Source organism: Trichosurus vulpecula, chromosome 9 (assembly GCF_011100635.1).
Source record: "Trichosurus vulpecula isolate mTriVul1 chromosome 9, mTriVul1.pri, whole genome shotgun sequence".
Lineage (NCBI taxonomy): Eukaryota > Metazoa > Chordata > Mammalia > Diprotodontia > Phalangeridae > Trichosurus > Trichosurus vulpecula.
Window position 1 is genome coordinate 7998207 of NC_050581.1, and position 23632 is coordinate 8021838.

The following is a 23632-nucleotide window of genomic DNA, read 5'->3' on the forward strand; positions in this document are numbered from 1 at the left end:
GCAATCAGGTGACCCAGAAACACCATCTGTGGAGACTGAATAATGCATACTTCTGGTTAAGTTGGCAAGATGAAAGGTTGTAGAGATGCCCAGCTCTCCCACACACACTCCAAGAGAACAAAGAGAAACAGAAAAAAGTTCTTCCATTCCGGCCAGAACTGCACAAAAAAAGACAGCCAGCAGAGGCTGGGACAAGGGTCGCAACAGGGCAGCCAGCTCGATCATCTATAGAAGGTCCTGAAGTCTATAAGTGCTGATAGAAGGGCCAAACTGGGGAAAATAAAACTAATCAGAAGATAAAACCAAACACAAGGAAGAAATACTGTAGGTTAAAAGAAGCCCAAGACAAAAAAAGAGTAACTTTCAAACAAATAAAAGCAATGTTTTAGATTAAGAAGTGGCCTGGACACAAGGAATATAAGAATGGTTGGAAGAAGAGATGTAAATAATTGGAGAAATATTCATTGGTAATGCATAGGCCAAGCCAATGTAATAAAAATGACAATGCTGCCTAAATTAATTTACTTATTCAGTGCCATACTGATCAAACTACCAAAGGATTACTTTATAGAGCTAGAAAAAAATATTAAAATTCATCTCAAGGAATAAAAGATTAGGAATCTCAAGGAAATTAATGAAAAAAAAATGGAAGGGGGCCTAGCAGTAGCAGATCTCAAACTATGCTACAAAGCAGTAAGCATCAAAACAATTTGGTACTAGTTAAGAAATAGGTTGATCAGTGGAGCAGAACAGGTACACAAAATACAGAAGTAATGGAGCACAGTACCCTGAGTGTTTGATAAATCCCAAAATCTCAGCCTTTGGGGTGAGAACTCACTATTTGACAAAAACTGTTAGGAAAATTAGGAAACATTATGAGAAATTAGGTTTAGACCAACATTTCATGCCAACATCTTATTTCAAGATAAGCTCCAAATAGGTACACAACTTAGATATGAAGGGTAATACTATAAATAAATTAGAGGAAGAAGGAAGAAATTACTTGTCAGATCTACAGTTAAGAGAAGATTTCATGACCTAATAAGACATAGGAAGGATCACAGTAGGTGAAGTCGACAATTTTCCATATATAAAATTTAAAAGTTTTTGCAGAAACAAAATCCCACTAAATTTAGAAAGGAAGCAGATAATGGGGGGGGGGATTTCTGATAAAATCCTAATTTTTAAGCTATAAGGAACTGATTCAGATTTGTAGTATTAGTAAGTGGCTAAAGGATATAAACAGACAATTTTCAGATGAAAAAATCCAAGCTATCAATAGCCAAAAAATGCCTTAAATCATTACTAATTAAAATATGGAATAAAACAACTCTGAATGTGTACCTTACGCCCATCAGATTGACAAAGTGATTAAATGACAAATGCTATGAAGGGCTTTGGGGAAAACAGCCATATCAATACACTGTTGATGGAGCTGTGAAATGGTCTGTCCATTAAACTGGTGCAATACCTTTGACCCAGCTTTACCAGTACTAAGTCTCCCCAAAAAATCAAAGAAAGAGAAAAAGGACCCACATGTACAATCTGCAGAACAAGAGAGCAATCTATACAATAAGAGCAATATTGTAAGGACAAACAATTTTGGAAGACCTAGGAATTCTGATCAATACATTGAATAACCGTGATTCCAGAGAACTTAAGATGAAACATGTTGCCCTCCTCCTGATGAAGAATTAAGAATGTAAATTAAGACTTTTGGGGGGGATGGGAGTGGGGCATTGTTTCAGGGAGAATGACCGATGCAGGAATTTGCCTTAGCAGTTTTATATTTCTTGTTTTCTTAGTTGCTGAGGGGGATGGAGAAGAGAGTCATATCTTTATTTGAAAAAATGTTTTTTTAAAGAGTGAAAGAAATGAAGCATAAATGCTATAAGGCAGATAATGCAAGTGTTGACCATATTTTCACAGACTCTCAGAGTTGGAAGGGACGTCAGAAGCCATCTGGTGATTCTCATTCAACCCACACCTGAACAAGAATTCCCTTTCACATCCTGACAAGTCATCATTCAGCCTCTGCTTTGAGACCCCCTCCTGATGCTCTCTCCTGAGGCGGCTTAATCTATTTTTGCATATTTCTAATTCTTAGAAATTTGCCTCTTTGTAACTCCTACCTGTTTGGCCCTCTGGAACCAGCAGCACAAATCTGATTCCTTTTCTACATCTTAGCCCTTCATATACATGAAGACTTTTCCTAGTTCTCCAGATCTTCTCTTCTCTTTAGGTTAAATGTCCTCAGTTTCTTGCCTGACCAGGGTGTAGTACAGCAGAACTCTGTTCTGATGAGGAGACCAAGACACAGAGTGATTTATCCAAAGTCATGTAACTAGTAAGAGGAACTAGTAAGGAAATTAATAAACCCTAAATGCTGAAGATTCTTCATACTGTGTTCTTTTATTGGCATGAATCACTTCTATAAAGTCTGCAGCCAGACAGGCTTTAACCACAGACTTCAACTGCAAACTATAACAGGCATTTCTAGAACATCTCTTATGTGAAGTAAACAGCATACTAAGTACTAGAGAGGATACAAAGATTAAATCAGACATAGTCCCTGCCCTCATGGAGGTCACAATCACATTAATATGAGGGTCGTGGTGTTGTGTCCAACTCTTCATGACCTCATGGACCATAGCATGCCAATACTGTCCAGGAGCTTCTCTTGGCAAAGATATTAGAGTGATTTGCCATTTCCTTCTCCAATGCCAGTTACTTCAATGAGGATATAACACATGCTGGTACATAATATCAATACACTATAATGCAAAACAGTATATGATAAGTGCACGAGAACAGTGCAAAGTATGGACTGCTGAAGGTCTCCGTCAGGAAGTAGTCTGGTTTGGCTGGACTGCCAAAGGAAGTGATGTGAGATAAAACTGGCAATATAGAGTGAAATCATATTTTGGTGTGCCCGGAATGTCAGAAATTTGAACTTTACTCAGTAGTAGTCATTGAGGAGTTTTGAGGAAAGGAGTGACACGAGCAGATCTTTATCGGAAGAAGGGTAGAAGGAGACTGGAGATGAGAAGATGAGTCTGATGGACAACAGCGAGAGCATGTACTAGAAGGTCAATAATGGGGCTGGAAAGGAAGAAGTAGATACTAAGGATGTTGGAGAGGTAGCATCTACAACACCTGACAACTGATTAGAAGTGAGAGGTCAGAGAGGGAGGAGAGAAATTTACTGTGAGCCTTTGAATACGAAAGATTGTAAATATTGGTACTACAGAAATATGGAAGTAAGAAATTAAGATGAGTTTTAGGGAAAAGATAATTTTAGTTTAGAACATGTCGTTAAGTTGGAAGTATTAGTGTTATAGCCTTCTCAGTATTTGTTCTTTTACTTTCCTGTAGATGTAGGAGGTATGATATTTGAGGCTAAATAGTTAATGAAACCCGGAACTAGCTGGAAAAGTGCTGTCTTTAAAAAGTCTCTTTTAAAGGAAAATGATAAATGTTGGAGGGGATGTGTTGGTAGAGTTGTGAACTGATCCAATCATTCTGGAAAACAATTTGGAACTGTGTCCAAAGCGCTATAAAATTGTGCAGACTCTTTGATGCAGCAACACCACTACTAGGTCTGTATCTCAAAGAGATCCAAAAAAAAGGGAAAAGGACCTATTTGTGCAAAAATATTTATAGCAGTTTTTTTTTGTAGTAGCAAAGAATTGGAAATTGAGGGGATGCCCATCAGTTAGGGAAAGGCTGAATAAGTTGAGGTATATGATTGTGATAGATCCTGTTGTGCTGCAAGAAGTGATGAGCAGGATGATTTCAGAAAAAACATTTATACGAACTGATGAAAAGTGAAGTAAGCAGAACCAGGAAAATGTTGTACATAGTAACAGTAATATTGTACAATGATGTGAATGACTTAGGTATTCTCAGCAATACTGTGGTCTAAGACAACTCCAAAGGACTCATGATAAAAAATGTCATCCACCTCCAGAGAAAAAACAGATGGAGTCTGAGTGTAGATTGAAGTATTGAATAGTTTTCATTTTATTTTTATCATGGTTTCTTTGTTTTCCTTTGGCTCTGTGTCTTCTTTCACAACATGACTAATACAGGAATATGTTTTGCATGATTGCACATGTATAACCTATATCAAATTGTTTACCATCTCAGGGAGGGTAAAAGGAAGGAGGAAGAAAATTTGGAACTAAACATTTTTTAAAGATGAATAATAAAAATAGTCTTTACATGAAATTGGGGGGAAATAAAACATTTTTTAAAGTCTCTTTTAAAAACATCTTTTGCTGCTTACTATTTAATCATCTTCCTCATAAATGTAAATTAGAAGATGTACAGCTCCATGATGCCCAGGACAGTATAATGTGACTGACTCTGATTTAAATATATTAAATATAAATAGTTTTGTTTTTATTTGGGTTTTCTTAACAGGAGAAACAATTGCAGAACTTACGGATGTAACCAGCTTGAATAACGCAGAATCTGATGGGCAAATAACAATTTTTACAGACAAAACAGGAGTCATAAAAGCTGCAAGGTTACTTCTTTCTTCTGTGACCAAAGTGCTTTTACTGGCAGACCGAATAGTCATTAAACAAATAATAACCTCAAGAAACAAGGTATTTGATTTTTCTACTCTTTTTTACAAATAGAACTATGAGAGTTGTTTATGAGATTGCTAGGGTTAGTATATAGTATAGCATAATATATAGTAAATTAATTTTTTACTAGCACAATATTTTCTTTAGTATGAGTGATAACCAAGTGAAGTGGGTCAATCATAATGATTCAGTGTACCTTTCATTAAACAATGGTTGCTCTTCTTCATTATATATGCTTTCCTAATAAAATGTTACTGTGATCAGAGGTGTGCTGGTAAAATAAAAACTTCATTATGTATTGGACTATCATTAATATCTTTGAAAATATTCTACTTGGTTGTTTCAAGTGGTGTGGATGTTTCTTCATTTCTCTTCAAGCTAGGTTTGCAGAATTGCCCCACAGCTCTAAAATTGTAGCTGGCACAAGTACATTTATGCTGGCCTACGCTATTCACAAACTGTTTGCCCCAGTAAGGATTAGCATCATGTTATTTTCTCTGCCACTTGTTGTCAGATATTTTTGGAAGGTGGGGTTTTTTTTAAGCCTTTAGGAGCAAGCCTCGATTCATAAACACAGTACACAAACGTGTGTGTGTGTGTGTGTGTGTGTGTGTGTGTGTGTGTGTAAAAGTCACTCATTATCAAACAAATCTCCACCTGACACTGACAACTATAAGAGTTTGGTATAAAAGAAGCACACACTCTCCAAGACTGCCATACTGGGATTCAGTGGCATAGCTGAGTTGAGTACCCAGGTTGTGACCCAGAACAAGTCACCTTCTCTAGCTTCATTTCCCTATTAATAAAATGAGGGGGTTGTACTAGATGATCCCTAAGGTCCTCTCTGATTCTTACACTTTGTGGTAGAGTGAATGTTGCTATCTCCTATGATGTCAACAACTAACTCTCAAAAAAAAAAGTGTGCATGACGCAGTTTTCATTGTAATCTGTATTACTAACATTTTTCTCTGTCACCTTAAGTCTAAACAACCTATGGTGCTTGCTGATTTCCCAGGTATAAGTATTAACAATAAAAATTTAACAATTGGATTTCATTTGAGCTGGTTTTAACATACCCCTTAACTGAAATAAAATTTTTTAACATAAAAAAATTTTCTTTTGAAGAAATAGTAATACCTGAAATGTTTATAACATAGTATCTTACCTTTTTTAAAGGCAATTTGTTGAAATTATAGAGAACAAAGGCAGAAGACCAGTTAAATGTGCAGTGAACACTTGTCCATTTTGACAAGTGATGAAGACATCGAATGAAGAGTTCTGGGTGATGTGAGCAAAAATATGGAAGACTAGACTCTGATTCCCACAACTTCCCAAACCTCTCCAAAACAGAAATTATATGCCAAAGATAAAGCAGCACCAGCTATTTTCATAGTCTAAGACACCCATAATCCAAAAGAAAGTTAAACAAAAACTAGGAACTGATGCTCACTGATTCTGAGTTCACTCAGCACCCTACCTCTTCCTCCTAGTGGTGAGGCTTCACCAGTAGACCCTTGCAAGGACATGATTCAAGCTTACATCAAAACTCACCCTGGCAACCCAGTCTCCTCCCTCTGTCTTTATAGTTCCACAGAGATTGCAGTGCTGCCTGTGGAAGTTTCCTTCAGCCTTGACAGCCAGGTTGACCACAGCCCTTCAGGAGCAAAATCCTTCTGGGAGCTGCAACCCAGAAGTACCAATGTGGCAAAGTTCTAAACTGGCCAAGGAAAAAGCCTTGAACTGCTGGTGCTGGGAAAAGCAGCCTCTGCAGTGCCAGTGCCAGCAGCCTCTGAGCTGCCTATGCCAGGCTAGAGAACTGAGGAACAGAGGGAATAGAAGAGGTCACCGGGTCAGGACACTGTGCGTAGGGGTGGACAGGCTGTGCTGCACTCTGCCAAGCCTGAGGGAAAGAACACAGCATCCAGGTGTGTTCCAGTGGCCACAGCATCCAGGTGGCCAGTACTGACCACCCAAACGGCAGCTGAGTCAGAGACCTAGGCTGGTGAACAGTGAATTGCCCAAAGTGGGAAAAGGCTAAGAAATGTTGAGATTTGGTCCCAAGGAAACCACAATCAGAGGAGGGAGTTAGGAAGCAAGTGATAAGAAAAATAAGGAGGGGAGAGAAGACTGAAAAGTACCAAAAATTTTAGGAATAAGAAAACTCAAAGACCTTGAACAAAACGGACAAAGAATAAACAGTAACAGCAGAAATAAATTTGGCCTCTAGGTAAACAAGTTTAGGCATCTATGAATAAATACTGCAAAATAAAGGAAAATGATCTAATACTTGACAAGAGAAAGAACGCTGTGGAAGTTGAGGAGAACATGGAACCACAACACACTATTCCTGAGTGGTTTAAAAGAGAAATGAGAATGAGAGTAGAGTTTATGTCCTGCATAGCAAAAATAATGAGAACACGAAAAACTTGAATCTGCAATATCAAGTCTCGTGAAAGAAATAAAAGAATGTAAATACACAGAAGTAAAGGAAAATCTAGAAGAGAAGAAAAAAATTAAAAGAAAATATGCTCACAATGCAAGCAAAACATACTGATTTTGAAGATAGGATACGCAGAGACAACCTAAAGATCACAGGTCTCAGAAGAACATGACAGGACAAATGGGCCTTACAACGAAAATGAAGGAAATAATAAAAGAATTGCTCAGAACTTATAAACGTAGAACATGAAATTACAGTTGAAAGAATTCACTGATCACCTTCAGAAACCAAACCAAAAAAAAAAAAAGGCTGGAAACTCCAAGACACATAATGGTTAAATTTAACAATTCAATTCAGAAACAAGTTCTGTAAGCCATCAGGAGAAAGACCTTCAAATGCAAAGGAAAGGACATTCACATAATGCCAAACTTTTCTGTACCCGTTAGGAAAAGGAGGAGGGAATGGAATGATATGTTTCAAAAAGCATCTAGAATAAACAGAAAGAGAATATGGATAATGAAGAGAGTAAGAAATACTTTTTGAAAAGGAGTGGAGAAAATGAAAATTTAAAACTAAGGAACTAGACTAGCTGAAAGGGAAATCTACTTGACTGAAAAGAAAAAAGAGAAGGAAGAAATATATAACCAGATAAAAGGAGGAAAGAAAAAGGAACCACAAAATCATAAAGGGAAAGTGGTATTAGATGAGAAAAGGAGATCAGGTGTGAGGGGAAAAGAACCAGTGGGAACAGGGCCCTCCTTAAAAAAAAAAAAGATGAAAGTAACTGAAGGAACACAGTACTATTTTTACAGCAGAAGAGGGAACTAAACTGAAAAGCTTCTGCACAGACAACACTAATACATATAAGACAAGAAGAGAAGTGGTCAAATGGGGAAAAAAGTCTTTGTATTAAATTTCTCTGATAAGGGTTTTGTATCCTATCTAATAGTCAATATTGGAATGGTTATGGAAAGATAGGCACACTAATACGTTGTTGGTAGAGCTATGAAATGATATGACCATTTTGGAAAGCAATTTGAAAGTATGCAAATAAAATAACCAAATTACCCATACCCTTTGAACCAGAGACTCCATTACTGGGCATATACCCCAGGGAGCCATTGATAAGGGAAAAAAAAAGTCTCCATATACACAAAAATATTTATAGCAGCACTTTTTGTGTCAGCCAAGAATTGGAAGCAGAGTAGATGTCCATCAGTTGGGGAATGGCTAAACAAATTGTGGTACATGAATGTAATGGAATATTACGATGCTATTAGAAATGATGTGTATGATGACTACAAAGAAGCATGGAAAGATCTATATGAATTGATGCAAAATGAAGTAAATTGAACCAAGAAAACAATATACACAGTACTACAGCATTGTAAATGGAAAGAACAAACCACACTAAAAAACCCAAAGTAAATGTAACAAAATTATTAAGATCGAGTGAGACTCAAAGGGATATGGAAAGACACCTCCAACCTAACCCTTCATGGAGGTGAGAAGTCCAGATGTGTTACACATTAAGCATGTTTGTGGACTTTTTCAGCATATCAAACCCGTTTTGACTTTTTTTTTCCTCTCCAAAAAATACTGTTCGTCATATTGGATGGCTCTCAGCAAAGGACAGCAAGATGGATACATGGGATACTGTCATAAAAAAACAGAAAATGTCAATTAAAAACATTTTAAAAAACATTTAATGAATCAACACTTTTACTCAAGACAAAAGCAAAAATTGATCTTACTTGGAACTATACTTACCTTTTATTCGTGATGATAAAATTTGTGCGAGCTGGATTCTCAAATATTGATGGATAATTATAAACTTGAGGAATAGCATGCAGTCCTATTTCGTGCGATAGAGTTGAGCTGAAAGTTTGCCTTGCCTTGATCACATTGTGATAGATGATGAAACTATATAATCTTTGTGGTTGTCCATCCCGTGGAACTGTCCAGAGGTCACCTTGAACCACAAAGTTGGAGGTTGCCTCAGCTGGCAAGGTGATGGCAGTATTTTTTGGAAATCCAAGTTTTTTGCATTTGAATTCATCTAAGCAAAATTACATCTAGTGAGGTCAAAATAGTTGTCAAGAAAAGCATCCTGGGTGATTTATAGCAGGCCTAATATTCTTGTATGGTAGTTTGTCACACTGGGTCATGACTAATAATGGGACAAGACCGGAAAAAGGATTTGGATCCTGAAGTCCTAGCTGATCAGGAAGAGTCTGTTGCTAGTTAAACTCAATGAAGGTAGACTGAGGCATGTTTCCTGAGCAAGGTAACATCTTATTAATGGGCACTACCTGCTAATAAAACAAATGGGTCAGTGGCTTGCCTCAGTTTAGCCAAATACCCTGGGCAGAAGAATAGCTCCCTTTTAATAGTTTTTGGTGAGTGTTTAAACAAACAATTGACTTCAAAGATGAGGAAAGAATACAATTGGTTTATAGGGTTGGCAGCATCATGGGAATGAGGAAAACATGATCGGTTCCAGAGTTGAGGTGTGGGGAATGATGTGATTGGTTGGAAGTTGGGAGTGAGGGCCTAGCAACAACCCCTTCCTTCCCTCCTGTGACTAAGAAATGTTCATTATTTAGGTCCACTTGCAAGGTCAGAGATTGTGAACCAGAATTCTGTCTAGCAAACTAGACATCCGTAAACCTGACAGATAAACTATTCCATGCTCTCTTAATTTGCTATGGTATCATCCTTTATGTGTAAATTATGGACCCATTTTCATCTTCTCTTGGTATACAGTGTGAGATGTTGGTCTGTACCTAGTTTCTACCATACTGTCTTCTAGTTTCGCAGCATTTTTTTGTCAAATAATGAGTTTTTGTTCTAAAAGCTTAGATCTTTAGGTTTATCATACACTAGATAACTATGGTCCTCTGCTATAATGTAATTTGTACCTAATTTATTACACTGATCTAGCACTCTATTTCTCAACCAGTATCAGATTGTTTTGATAATTACCACTTCATAATACAGTTTGAGATCTGGCACAGCTAGACCATCTTCTTTCACATTTTTTCTACTGATTCCTTTGATATCCTTTGTCCCAGATGAATTGTTATTTTTTTTCTAGCTCTATAAAATAATTTTTGATAGTTTGATTAATATGGCACTGAATAAATAGATTAATTTAGGTAGAATTGTCATTTTTATTATATTGGTTTGACCTACCCATGAGCAATTAATATTTTTCCAGTTGTTTAGATCTGCCTTTATTTGTGTGAAAAATGTTTTATATTTGTGTTCATCTTGCTCCTGGGTTTGTTTTGGCAGGTAGGCTCCCAAGTATTTCATATTGTCTGCGTTTAGACCGTAGCTATGTAAAATGTAAGTGGCAATGTATGTTTTCTTCACTTTGAACCTTCACTGGTACCTCTTGCAAATCAGTTTCTTTCTAATCAGCAAAAGGACCTTCCTTTCTGAGTTGCAAAGCAGCAAATCCATCTGGAGTCAGGTTCTTAACTTCCTTCAAACAAATTCCAAAGGATAGGAACTGAGAATTCTCTCAAATAGTTCAGCATTTATAAAAACATTCAAACTACAACTTAGAGATTCTGAGTAGAGAACATTAAAATTTAGTCACAAGCCAATCATGTGCAAATCTATAAGCTGTAACCTTTTAATACAAACAGAACACACACAGTTATCCCCAACACTCTCCTCCCTGGAGATCTGACTGGTTAGTGTTAGGTGAAGAGCAACAGATTCCCTAAGAGAAAACTCTCCCTTTGTGGACAAAAAGTTCACCTGGGCCTAGAAGAGAGAGATTCTGATAAGAGTCTGGGGGAGAGCTCTTTCTCCCTTATTTCACCCCTGCCACCAAACTGTCACGAGTGAAATTGAATAAAGGTAGACTGAGGCATGTTTTAATTTTATTTTTTATTCATAGGGTTTCTGCCTACCAGAAGAATGGGGAAATGTTTTTCCTTATTTAGCCCAAGACCCCACACGAAAGGACAGCTCCCTTTTTAGAGTTTTTAGGGAATAAAGGACAAAGAACAGGACTTTGAAGAAGGGGCAAGAATACAATTGGTTACAGAGTTGGCAGCATCATGGGGGTGAGGAAAATACTATTGTTATAGAGTTGAGGTGTGGGGAATAATGTGATTGGTTGGAAGTTGGGAATGAAGGCCTAGCAACAACCCCTTCCTTCCCTCCTGTGGATAAGGAATGTTCATTATTTGAGACCACCTGCAAGATCAGAGATAGTGAGCCAAACTTCCTTGGATAGCAAACCAGACATCCTTGAAGGATAGCTTGGGGTGTAAAGATACTAGACCAGACTCCCTGGTGTCCACATACATTCCTCAGAGACAGCAGATTTCCTTGAGGCAAGGATAGAACAGTGATTAACAGGAGAACTAGAACTCCTTATAGACCAGCTGAATTTCTGTACTAAGTTCAGAAACCATTACTTAGGTAATCACAGGACAAAATCAATTAATTGTAAAAAGGATCAATGAAAAATGATACAGAATCAATTTAACTTTCTCATGCCTAAATCACTTTCATCAGGGAAAGTGGAGTATCACCCTGAGGCAAGTGACTGGATTTTGCTTTAGTCCTCAGCTTTGTGGGACTTAAGCTCCTTTAGGGACTTATGTTATGTCCAGATGCTTATGTTAAATGGTCTGTATCTGGAGATGGGCAGGATTTCTTAGGATCATAGGATTTAGAGCTAAGCAGGACCTAAAAGATCATCCCTGCTTTGCCTACCTTGCTAGGTGGTTGGGAGTATCAGGTAAGATATACGAAAGTTCTTTTTTATGTTCTTGAACCATGTACAAGTCTGAGGTTTTATTATTAATATCATTGTTAGGATGGGAAAGGACCTTAAGAAGCAACCTAGGCCATTTGTATAAAGCAGTGTTCAAACCACTCCGAGGAACACAGCCACTTGTCTTGCACTTTACAAGTATTCAATTCTTTCCTTCCCCACTCCCAATCCATACCCCTGCTCTTCCTGTTCAGATTATCCACCTGAGGAAAGAAGAAGTTGGGGGGAGGAGCAATGGGAGCCTCTTATTTGTGAGGGCCTAGAGGACTTTGTGCCTGTGTAATGAATTTTAGGGACTAACTTTTCCTATAGCTTCTGGAAAATTGGCACTGACTGTAGCAACGCCTGTGGCTGCCGCTACAGAACTCTAATCTGGGCATAAATGTTTCAGAGTGCTTCTTAATCCTGTGTATTCTGTAAGTAGAGGGTTATGAGATGTTCCTGCAGGCTAGCTATAGTGTTTTGCACAAACTCCAGTTCCTTATCATTGTATTGTTGTGATAAAGCTGACAAGTATTGAAGTCCTGGTAATCTTGAGGCAATATATGCCTTTGTCTGATTTAAGAGCAGCTTCCTTGGAAGTCAGAAATTGGTATGCACCTGGTTTTTTCCATCAACCGTCATGTAGCAAATGGATACTGTGGCAAGACTGTGGGATTTGTATAGAAAATGTTGGCTCCCTGCTGTAGGTCAAGAGAAATGTAGCTATTGTATCCTTCTGTGTGTGGGAGGTGTTGTCCCCTTTCCCGTTCACAGTGTACCTTTTCATTTTTAGTTCTAGACGTAGGTAAAAATCAAGTTAAGCTGTTCAGAATAGACAGGGCCCAGCAATCTTAGCAGGTATTTACTTAGGTGATGATTTGGAGGTATAATTGATTTCAGTAGTGTCTTATGGTAATGTGGCCATCCTTTAAAGGTAGCTTTTATTTCTAAAAATTCCCTGATCCAAATAGTTATGTTTCTGCCCCACAATAGTCATTTGATAAGGTATGAAGTGAGCTTTATGAAGGATGATTGTGTAATTAGAGCCCATTTAAAAGACATGCCTTTTTTTTTAATTAAATCGTATTAGGAGCCATAATTTTGGGAAAAGTTCATTTAAGCACAGCTAGGATTCATTGTTTCAGAGAAATTAATGTGCCATATGTAAATGGGTTCATACCAATGGATACCTTAGGGCACAAAGCCTCTGAGAATTCTAGCTGAGGCAAAAGCTACAAGTATAAACCACAACCAAGCACAGACCAACACTGACTATTGGAGCAGCATCTAGAAGTGACTGTAAGACCAAGGTCAGAGAGAAAACAATAATTCCCTGAAGCATCAAAAGCATGAGTTTCTCCTCCTTGTACATGCCTTGGCCACATCTGTTCCCAACCTATGTGCCTCTCCCCACAAGCATCCTATTCACACGTGATCCCTACCTATCTGTTTGTGACCTCTTGTGTGTTATCTCTCCCTAATAATGCTGAGTGTATTTGTGGGATATGCCGCAGGTTTACGGGGGAGATATTTTGTTACTATATCATTTAAATGCCATTACCTTGAGCTGATTGCCCCCTTTGACTGTTAAAGGTAAACATATCCATGGGAGCTCATGGGCTATAGTTTTAGTAATGCATACCTACATAGTACCTAGGGTAGTTCTCTAGGAAACCTGACTGGTAAATGCAGGTTGGGGGTGGTGGTGGAGGTGTCTGTGGGGTGCTGCATTGAAGGGGTGACTCAAGTTGACTGTCTCAAAATGGGACTACCTTCTTTATAAAGACTTCAGAGACCAAGCTGACCTTAACTCACCCAGTCTCTGGAAGGGTCCTGTTTCCTGTCAGTTGCCTTTATCCAGAGGCCAGAGCCCTAACATGTGATTATTTTGTTTAGGAGACTTCCCAGTTTGGTCAAGAATTACCCTGATTTGCTTCCTTTACAAATGTATTTTTAAAAAATTAATCCTAGAGTTTTGTAAGTAAATCTGATTACTATTAAGATTATAAAATTATGGAAGGGGGGAGGTGGAGCCAAGATGGCAGAATAAAAGTCACCTCCTGAAAGAGATCCCCAAAGGAAAACTGCCAGGAATATTATAGCCAAATTCCAGAGTTCCCAGGTCAAGGAGAAAATATTGCAAGCATCCAGAAAGAAACAATTCAAGTATTGTGGAACCACAATCAGGATAGCATAAGATTTAGCAGCTTCTACATTAAGGGATCAGAATGCCCTGAATAATGATATTCCGGAGATCAAAGGAGCTAGGATTAAAACCAAGTTTTACCTACCCAGTTAAACTGAGTGTAATCAATGAAGGGAAAAAATTGATATTCAATGACACAGAAGAATTTAATGCATTCTTGAGAAAAGTCCAGAACTAAATAGAAAATTTGACTTTCAAATACAAGGCTTAAGAGAAGCATGAAAAGCAAAATAGGAAAGAGAAATCATGAGGGTCTTATTAAAATTGAACTGTTTACATTCCTACATGGAAAGATGATATTTGTAAGTTATGAGACCTTTCTCATTATTAGGGTAGTTGGAGGGAATATATATAGAGGGCACAGGGAGAGTTAAATATGAAGGCATGATATTTAAAAAATAAAATTAAGGGGTAAGAGAGGAATATACTGGGAGAAGAAGAAAGGGAGAGGTAGAATGGAATAAATTATCTCAAATAAAAGAGGCAAGAAAAAGCTTTTACAGTGGAGGGGGAGAGGGAGGAGGTGAGAGGGATTAAGTGAACCTTACTCTCCTTGGAATTGGCTTAAGGAGAGAATAACACACACACTCAATTGGGTATGGAAATCTATCTTACCCTACAGGAAAGAAGGTTGGAAGGGGATAAGAGAGGTGGGGGGGGGGTGATAGAAGGGAGGGCAGATTAGGGGAGAGGGTAATCAGAAGCAAACACTTTGAGGAGGGACAGGGTCAAGGAAAGAATAGAATTAATGGGGGTGGGATAGGATGGAGGGAAATACAGTTAGTCTTTCCCAACATGACGTATGGAAGTGGTTTTCATGATGTATCAGTAAGGCTATCGTAACAGCGCAGATGATAATTGTCAAATGCCTACGTGGTTCTGTGTTGCAAAGAATACAAGACTCTCCACATAGAAGGTAGAAGAAGTAAGCCATTTATTCAGACGCCAGAGAGCCACGTCCCATAAGTATCTACCCGGTTCCTGGCAGCGATGAAGCTTCCGATACATAGTATCACAGCCTGGAGCCTCGCCATCCCCAAACCTCTCCGAGCCCTGCTGGGGTCTTCCCCAAAACTCACTCACAGTACAGGTGTCACAGTGTGTTCAGCTATGGAGGTCGACTTTGCCTCAGCTCTAGCTGTCACAACAGCCATTAACAACAGCTTGTTCTCGCGCTGTGTGCTCTCTCTCTCTCAGCATTTCCTGTGACATCACTTCCTTTTCCTCTCAGGAAGCTCCTCCCACCACACGTGACTTAGGCTTCCTGTGATGTAAGCAGGTCACATGGCCTATTAATGGGTGGGAAAGATCTTCAAATCTAAATTGCTATTGCACATGACTACACATGTATAACCTATACTGAATTGCTTGCCTTCTCAATGAGGGTGGGTGGGCAGGAGGGAGGGTGAGAATTTGGAACTCAAAGTTTTAAAAATGAATGTTAAAAATTGTTTTTACATGCAACAGGGAAATAAGATATATAAGCAGTGAGGTATAGAAATCTATCTTGCCATACAGAAAAATAGAAGGAGAAGGGGCGCAGTGAGAAGGGAGGATAGAGTGGGGGAAGGGATAATCAGAAACAAAACACCTTTGAGGAAGGACAGGGTGAAAGAAGAGAGAGATTAAACAGAGGTAGGAGGAATAGGATGGAGGGAAATACACTTAGCAATAGTAACTGTGGAAAAAAAAATTTTTGAAGCAAGCTTTTCTGATAAAGGCCTCATTTCTCTAACATATAGAGAACCATGTCAAATTTATAAAAATGAGAGCCATTCCTCAATTGATAAATGATCAAAAGATATGATCAATTTTCAGAAGGAGTAATTAAAACTATAGCCATATGAAAAAATATTCTAACTCACTGTTGATTGGAGAAATGCAAGTTAAAACAATTCTGAGGTACCTATTGGATTATTATCATACCTGTTAGATTAGATAATAGAACAGGAAAGGTAAATGACAAATGTTGGAGGGCATGTGTGAAAAATTAATGTACTGTTGTCAGAATTGTGAATTGATTGATAGAGCAATTTGGAAAACCATGCATACCCTTTGGCATAGCAATACCACTGCTAAGTCTGTATCCCAAAACAGATTAAAAAAACAGAAAGGAAGAGGACCTATATGTACGAAAATATTCATAGCTGCTCTTTTCTGGGGGTAAAGAATTGGAAATTGAGGGGATGCACATCAATTGGGGAATGGCTGAACAAGTTGTGGTGTGTAATTGTGATGGAGTACTATTGTGCTATAAGAAATGATGAGCAGGATGCTCTCAGAAAAACCTAGAATGCCTTACATGGGTTGATGCAAAGTGAAATGTAATGAGTACAAAGTAACAGCAATATTGTAGGATGATCAGCTGTGAATGACTTAGCTATCCTCAGCAATACAGAGATCCATGACAGCTTTGAAGGACTTAGGATGAAAAATGCTGTCCATCCCCAGAGAAAGAACTCATGGTGTCTTAAAACAGACTGAAGCAACTTTTTTTCACTTTATTTTTCTTGAGTTTTTTTAATCTGTGTTTCCTTTCATAACATGACTATTATGAACGTTTTGCATGACTATACATATATAACCTATAAGGAATTGCTTGCCTTCTGAACGAGGGGGCTGGGAAGGGAGGAAGGGAGAGAATTTGGAACTCATAGTTTTAAAAACAAATGTTAAAAATTGTTGTTTACATGTTACAGGGGAAAAAATAAATACTAAATAAATACAAAAAATTATACACATAAAAATATTTTGATAACTACATTTCAGCATTAAAAAGATTATAAAATGATGTTTTGTTTTATAGGTTCTTGCAACTATGGAACAGCTAGAGAGCGTGAGGAGTTTTCAGGAGTTTGTGCAAATATTCAGTCAGTTTGGAAATGAAATGGTAGAGTTCGCACACCTAACTGGAGACAGACAAAATGTACGTATTTTCCAGATCTTACAAATTTATAGTAAAAATGCAAAATTTACTTTTATTTTCACATGAAAGTATGTTCTTTTCTAAGTGAATTATGTGCCCAAACTTTATATAAGCCTTTACATATGTCTTTGAGAAGTGAGTCAGGGTGAGGCAAATAAGTAGCTGTGCTTTGTTTTTCCCATAAGAATGTGTAACAATTGTGTGCATTGTGTGTGTATATTAAAAAAAAAACCACTTTTTTAAAAAATTTATTTAACATATTTAGTTTTCAGCATTGATTTTCACAAGAGTTTGGATTACAAATTTTCTCCCCGTTTCTACCCTCCCCCCCACTCCAAGATGGCGTATATTCTGGTTGCCCTGTTCCCCAGTCAGCGCTCCCCTCTGTCACCCCACTCCCCTCCCATCCCCTTTTCCCTTCCTTTCATGTAGGGCAAGATAAATTTTTACGCCCCATTGCCTGTGTATCTTATTTTCTTGTTGCATGCAAAAACATTTTTGTTTGTTTTTGAACATCTGTTTTTAAAACTTTGAGTTCCAAATTCTCTCTCCTCTTTCCTTCCCACCCACCCTCCCTAAGAAGTCAAGCAATTCAACATAGGCCATGTGTGTATCATTATGTATAACCCTTCCACAATACTCATGTTGTGAAAGACTAACTATATTTTGCTCCTTCCCAACCCATCCCCCTTTATTGAATTTTCTCCCTTGACCCTGTCCCCTTTCGAAAGTGTTTGTTTTTGACTACCTCCACCCCCATCTGCCCTCCCCTCCATCATCCCCCCCCATTTTTTTTTATCTTCTTCCCTCTTCTTTCCTGTGGGGTAAGATTCCCAATTGGGTATGTATGGTATTCCCTCCTTAGGCCAAATCTGATGAGAGCAATGTTCATTCATTCCCCCCTCATCCACCCTCTCCCCGCCTCCCACAGAACTGCTTCCTCTTGCCCCCTTTATGGGAGATAATCCATACCATTCTATCTGTCCTTATCTCCCTCTCTCAGTATGTTCCTCTCTCATCCCTTAATTTGATTTTATTTCTTTTAGATATCTTCCCTTCATCTTCAAGTCACCCTGTGTCCGCTCTCTCCCTCCCTCTCTCTCTCTCTCTCTCTCTATATATATATATTTATATATATATATATATATACACATACATACACACATAGATATATACATACATACACATTCACCCATATATATACATAAACATATATGTATGCATATTCCCTTCAGCTACCCTAATAATGAGGTCTCATGAATCATACACATCATCTTTCCATGTAGGAATGTCAACAAAACAGTTCACCTTTAGTAAGTCCCTTGCAATTTCTTTTTCTTGTTCTTTTTCTTGATTACCTTTTCATGTTTCTCTTGATTCTTGTGTTTGAAAGTCAAATTTTCTATTCAGTTCTGGTCTTTTCACTGAGAAAGCTTGAAAGTCCTCTATTTTACTAAAAGTCCATATTTTGCCTTGGAGCATGATACTCAGTTTTGCTGGGTAGGTGATTCTTGGTTTTAATCCTAGCTCCATTGACCTCCGGAATATCGTATTCCAAGCCCTTCGATCTCTTAATGTAGAGGCTGCCAGATCTTGGGTTATTCTGATTGGGTTTCCACAATACTGAAATTGTTTCTTTCTGGCTGCTTGCAGTATTTTCTCCTTGATCTGGGAGCTCTGGAATTTGGCGACAATATTCCTGGGAGATTTCTTTTTGGGATCTATTTGAGGAGGCGATCGATGGATTCTTTCAATTTCTATTTTTTGTGGCTCTAGAATATCGGGGCAGTTCTCCTTGATAATTTCTTGAAAGATGATATCTAGGCTCTTTTTTTGATCATGGCTTTCAGGTAGTCCAATCATTTTTAAATTCTCTCTCCTGGATCTATTTTCCAGGTCAGTGGTTTTTCCAATGAGATATTTCACATTATCTTCCATTTTTTCATTCCTTTGGTTCTGTTTTATAATATCTTGATTTCTCATAAAATCACTAGCTTCCACTTGCTCCAATCTAATTTTTAAAGTAGTATTTTCTTCAATGGTCTTTTGGACCTCCTTTTCCATTTGGCTAATTCTGCCTTTCAAGGCATTCTTCTCCTCATTGGCTTTTTGGAGCTCTTTTGCCATTTGAGTTAGTCTGTTTTTTAAGGTGTTGTTTTCTTCAGTGTACTTTTCAGTATTTTTTTGGGTCTCCTTTAGCAAGTCACTGACTTGTTTTTCATGGTTTTCTCGCATCCTTCTCATTTCTCTTCCCAATTTTTCCTCTACTTCTCTAACTTGCTTTTCCAAATCCTTTTTGAGCTCTTCCATGGCCTGGGACCAGTTCATGTTTTTCTTGGAGGCTGTTGGTGTAGGCTCTTGCACTTTATTGACTTCTTTAGGCTGTATGTTTTGGTCTTCTTTGTCACCAAAGAAAGAATGCAAAGTCTGAGACTGAATCTCGGTGCGTTTTCACTGCCTGGCCATATTCCCAGCCAACTAACTTGACCTTTGAGTTTTTCAGTGGGGTATGACTGCTTGTAGACTAGAGAGTTCTATGTTCCACGTTTGGGGGGGAGGTGCCGGCTCTGCCACACCAGCACTGCTGCTTCCCCAACCCCCAGCCCGGACTGGGCTTAGATCTTCAGCAGGCTGAGCACTCCTGCTCTGGTCTGCCACTTAATTCCTCCCACCAGGTGGGCCTGGAGCCAGAAGTAACAACAGCTGTAGCTGCTCCTGGGGCTGGAAGCGGAACCGTGAACTCCTTCTACTCCCGCGGCTTTTCCCACTAACCTTCTCCGCAGTCTTTGGTGTTTGTGGATTAAGGAGTCTGGTAACTGCCACAGCTCACTGATTCAGGGCGCTAGGGCCCCCTCCGCCTGGCTTCTGGTCTGGATGGTCCACGCCGTTCAGGCTGGGTTCTGCTCCACTCCGTTCCCAACTCCCAGCTCCCAGCTTCGTGTGGGATAGACCTCACCCAGAGACCATCCAGGCTGTCCTGGGCTGGAGCCCTGCTTCCCTCTGCTGTTTTGTGGGTTCTGCCATTCTAGAATTGGTTCAGAGCCATTTTTTATAGGTTTTTGGAAGGACTCGGTACGGAGCTCACACTAGTTCCTGCTTACCAGCCTCCATCTTGGCCAAAAAACCACTTTTTAATAAATAGTTGTCAGGTACCCAGGCCAGTCCACAAATACCTTAAAAATGTTATCCAGAATATCATACATTTTAAATTTGTTCATTCACCTAATGTTTATTCAATAGAGGATTCATGTTTCAGGTAGAGATTGTATTAGATCAGTCAAAATCTAAGATCTGATGATTCTTGGAGTGCTTTTCATTACCGTTAATAATAATAACGACAGTAGCTGGCATTTATGTCATGCCTGTCTTATTTCATCTTTACAACACCTCTTGGAAATAGAGGTTATTATTCTGATTTTATAGCTGAGGGAACTGAGTCTGAAGAGGTGTAGTGATTGCCCAGGATTGTCACCTAACTAGTAAGTATTTGAGGGCTCAGGTCTCTTAGACCCTGGATCTAGCTTTCTGTCTGTTGGGCCACCTAACTGTCCAGCAGACATTTTAGTTTTCAGTGAAAAGATTGATAATTAGAGAGGAAAACACCAAAAATTGAATGAGAAATCATTTTTATTGGTGTTTGAGGAAAAGCAGCTTTAATTAGAAGTGGATGAGCTAGGCGATAGAGTGGTGAGGGACTAGAGGTGCAGATGAGGCATACGTCATCATTGGCCAGTATGCTGAATTGTTTTGCTTACATATACTTATTTGTTGTGGAAGGAGGAAGTTAGAGGGTACTGATGGAGATTTAAGAAAAATAGAAAAGGACATCAGTAAAACATAATGAAAATGCACACAAGGTAAAAAAAAAGATCGAAAGAGGAAACAAACAGGGAAATTTTGTCACTGTCACGTTATTTTTTTAAATAAAATTTTGAGTTCCAAATTTTCTCCCTCCCTCCTCCCTAGGATGGTAAGCAGTTTGATATAGGTTGTATATGTGCAATCATGTGAAACATATTATGTTTCACATTAGTCATATCATGTTAAATTTAATAACTTTTAAAAAATTGAATGGAACAGAAAAGTTCATGGTTTGATATACAATCCTCTTTTTTGTCTTTTGTTTACTGAAATGTTCCTGTGTATTGATTGTTAACATCATAAATAAGAAAATTTAAATTTTAAAAAAATTGATGTATAGTTCAATGGACATTGAGAAGGGGATTTTTGAGTATTATTCAAAGAAGTTCCCTACACCCAGCTATTAATGGGTATCATCAACACAGAGAAGTTTGGGAATGAGTGGGAGGGTAGAGGAAAAGAAAAGGCGGGTAAAACAGTGTACGTCTGGATGACCATGAATTGGATCTTTCTAACCCAGGGAGCGCCTTCCTAATTAAATCTGCAGTATGTGACGAAGGGGCAGCTAGATGGCAGAGTTCAAATGTCTTCAAACACTTACTAGCTGTGTGACCCTGGGCAAGTCACAGAACCCTGTTTGCCTCAGTTTCCTCATCTGTAAAATGAGCTGGAGAAGGAAATGCCAATCACTTCAGTACCTTTGCCAAGAAAATCCCAAATGAGATCACAAAGAATCAGATATGACTGAAACAGCTGTTCCCCCAGACCTGGAATGTTGTCCCCTGTACACTGGCTTCCTACAGTGCTCAGTCTGCCCTGCCCACCCCCAGCTGCCGATGCTGCCTTCTTTAAGTCTGCCGTGTAGCTGTTCTAGGTGTCTTGCGGTGTACATACATACACATATATGTATGCGTGTATACAGCATATGTGCCTGTTATCTCCCTAATTCGAGTGTAAATTCCTTGAGAACAGAGAATTCCTGCTGTTTCTTTGCATTCCCAGTGCTTAGCACAATGCCTGGCACATTTAGAGCTGGTTGACTGACTGGGCCCCCATAAAAGTTAGTGCTGCAACATCGGCTTGGAGGGAATGACCGGGAATAGCCTCGGACCCCGGGTCTTTCAGTATTTTTACCAGTGATTTGGTTCAAAGCATAGATGGCATGGTTGCCAAATTTGCACATGATATGGAGCTTTGAGGAATAGGGAGGTTACCACATTGGATGATGGATGGGGTCAGGAGGTACAAGCTAGAGCTGTGAGCCAAATTTAATAAGGTGTTAGATGGGATTTGAGTTTTGGAATGGACCTGAGATTTCATTGGTATAAGAGATTTCCCATGAGGACCCTCCCACGACCACTGCAGATCAGCTCTTTCTCCACAACTTAGAGGCTGAGAGAGTTGCCTGGGCCAAGATCACACATTTTTGTCCCAAGCAAGATTTGAACCCAGTTATTCACTGTGTCATGTTACTTCTGTGGGTGAAAGTTAAGGCCAGGAATACTTGGTCTGTATCCCAGAGAGATTAAAGAAAAAGGAAAAGACCCATATGCACAAAAATATTTATAGCAGCTCTTTTTGCAAAGGATTGGAAATTGAGGGGATGCCCATCAATTAGGGAATGGCTGAACAAGATGTGGTGTATGATTGTGATAGAATGCTATTGTGCTATAAGAAATGGTAAGCAGGATTTTTTCAGAAAGACCTGGAAAGGCCCATATGAACCACTTCAGAGTGAAGTGAGCAGAACCAGGAGAACATTGTATACAGTGACGATAATATTGTACAGTGATCAACTGTGAATAACTTGGCTATTCTCAGCAATACAGTGCTCTAAGACAATTCTAAAGGATATATCATGAAAAATACCATCCGCTTCCAGAGAAAGAACTGATAGAGTCTGAATGAAGATAAAGCATACTTTTTAAAATTTCTTTTCTTGGGGTTTTTTTTGTCTGTGTTGGCTTTTTGTAACATGGCTAATATGGAAATATGTTTTGCATGACTGCACATGTTTAACCTATATAGAATTGTTTGCTTCCTCAAGGAATGAGGAGGGAAGAGAGAGAGAGAATTTGGAACTTAAAATTTTTTAAAATGAATGTTAACTGTTCTTACAGGTAATTGAGAAAAAATAATTTTTTTAAAAAAAGAAAAAAGAAAGTTAAGGCCAGGGAGAGAGAAGGTACCTAGGGAAGAGGAAACTTTATACTCATTCAGGGCAGTAGCCTCTGTATACCAGAGTCATAGAGTGTTACCTGGGGCACAGAAGTTAGGTTACTTGCCCAGGGTTCAAATACCCAGCATATTTCAGAGGTCGGACTTGAACCTACATCTTCCAGGTTGCAAGATGCAAAACTGCTGAATGGACATTTTACATTTCACCCCATTCCTGTCCTGCCTTCTTCAAAATCAGCGTGTTCTGGCAATTCAGGCTAGAGGTTTGGGTTCTTCTTGTTAGTGGTTATATTTTCCAATACATAAATGGAAGAAATATAAAGAAATTCATAGGAAAAAAGGTAAAGTTTTATATTTGAGTGTAAAAAGATCAACCTCACAAATAAAGAACAGGCAAGTATGGCTAGGTGACAGTTTTGTGAAAAAGATCAGAAGCTTTCAGTGGACTGCAAATGCAGTATGAGTCAACAGTGTTGCCTTTTGTTTACATGCCACAGTCATTTCCCCTTAAAGCATTTCTCTCCACTAAACCTTCCCTTATAAAATAACAAAAAAAATTCCAGCAAATCTATCTGAAGTTCCTGTCTCTGGTGGTGTTTACCAGAGTCTTCATTTCCTTAGGTGCTTACCTCTCTCCTTAAAG

The 23632-nt window shown here is 38.7% G+C and overlaps 1 protein-coding gene across 1 annotated transcript in view; it reads left to right on the forward strand.

Annotated features, from left to right (window-relative positions):
• Positions 1 to 23632, forward strand: part of CTNNAL1 (catenin alpha like 1) — a 100735-nt gene that overhangs the window by 25595 nt on the left and 51508 nt on the right. The window contains exons 3-4 of the mRNA XM_036737772.1: positions 4426 to 4613; positions 16831 to 16950. Of these exons, the coding sequence (XP_036593667.1) occupies positions 4426 to 4613; positions 16831 to 16950 (308 nt within the window). The remainder of the gene's footprint in view (positions 1 to 4425; positions 4614 to 16830; positions 16951 to 23632) is intronic.